At 46.4% G+C, this 1161-nt stretch overlaps 1 protein-coding gene across 1 annotated transcript in view; it reads left to right on the top strand.

Moving 5' to 3' along the window:
- Positions 1–559, top strand: part of LOC107300698 (zinc transporter 4-like) — a gene marked incomplete at its 3' end in the record, with an annotated part of 10805 nt that extends 10246 nt beyond the window's left edge. The window contains exon 4 of the mRNA XM_015830004.1: positions 346–559. Coding sequence (XP_015685490.1) covers positions 346–559 — 214 coding nt within the window. The remainder of the gene's footprint in view (positions 1–345) is intronic.
- Between the last annotated feature and the right edge of the window lie 602 nt (positions 560–1161).

Raw genomic sequence — 1161 nt, 5'->3', positions numbered from 1 at the left:
CTGTTGCTAGTTAGCCAACCAGCAACGGGCATGAAACTGTATGCAGATGGAGAAGGGCAATCACCCTTAATGGGCGATCAATGGTGAAGGGCAATCACCCTTAATGGGCGATCAATGGTGAAAGGCAATCACCCTTAATGGGTGATCAGGATATGCATAGGGGATTAAGGGGGGGGGGAATACAAAGAACACAACAGAAGGTAACAGCGTTCCGTGCACTGCATAGCCTTACTAAAAAAAATCAAAATCCTGTAACCGACGTTGTTTTCCCCATCAGCGTTTCCAAAGCGAAGTGGCCCTTTTCCTGCTTAAAGCATCTTTCTTCTCCTCTGCTTTTCATTTCAGAATGGGCTTTCTGTTGAGCCAGTCTGGTCACCTACACTCCCATTCGCACGCGCCTTCACCTCTTCCTCCGCCCGGCTCTTCCGCAGCAGCCCCTGGCCACTCTCAGAGTCAGGGCCACGGCAGCTTGGCTGTGAGAGCTGCGTTCGTCCACGCCCTGGGAGACTTGGTGCAAAGTATCGGCGTGCTTGTGGCTGCGTACATCATTCGATTCAAGGTGGGCAAGGTTTCTTCGCTCGACTTGTGGGCCTCTCGGATCTGGGATTGTTCGGCCTTGGGAGGTTGTAACAGTGATGGTGGTTTGCTCATGTACAAATGTCTTACCCATAGAGAAGAAGCTTTTGTAGCTCAGGGTGGGACTGTGGGGTCCTTGGTGCTCTCTGAGCTTGGTTGTTTTCTTGCAGATGTTTCATTGCCAAACTAGGTAACATCGTCCGGGCTAGTAGGCAGTAGCCACTAGAAAATAAAATGAGAGCAAACCCCACTGCTTACTGGCACTGATGATGTTATCTACTTTGGCAAGAAAATGTCTGCAAGAAAACAACCAAGCTCAAAGAGCACAAAGGCCTCCATAATTTTTTCCTCCTCCTCCTCCTCCTCCTCCTCCTCCTCCTCCTCCTCCTCCTCTTCCTGAGATAGATAGATAGATAGATAGATAGATGGCTAGCTATATATAAATAATCATAGATGATAGATAGATAGATAGATAGATAGATAGATAGATAGATAGATAGATAGATAGATAGATAGGTAGAGATAATCATAGATAGATAGATAATCATATAGATCGATAGATAGAGATAGATATAGATAATGATA

The sequence above is a fragment of the Protobothrops mucrosquamatus genome, unplaced genomic scaffold, assembly GCF_001527695.2.
Source record: "Protobothrops mucrosquamatus isolate PMUCROS unplaced genomic scaffold, P.Mucros_1.0 scaffold8046, whole genome shotgun sequence".
Taxonomy (NCBI): domain Eukaryota; kingdom Metazoa; phylum Chordata; class Lepidosauria; order Squamata; family Viperidae; genus Protobothrops; species Protobothrops mucrosquamatus.
This window is presented reverse-complemented; position numbering and strand designations above follow the sequence as displayed.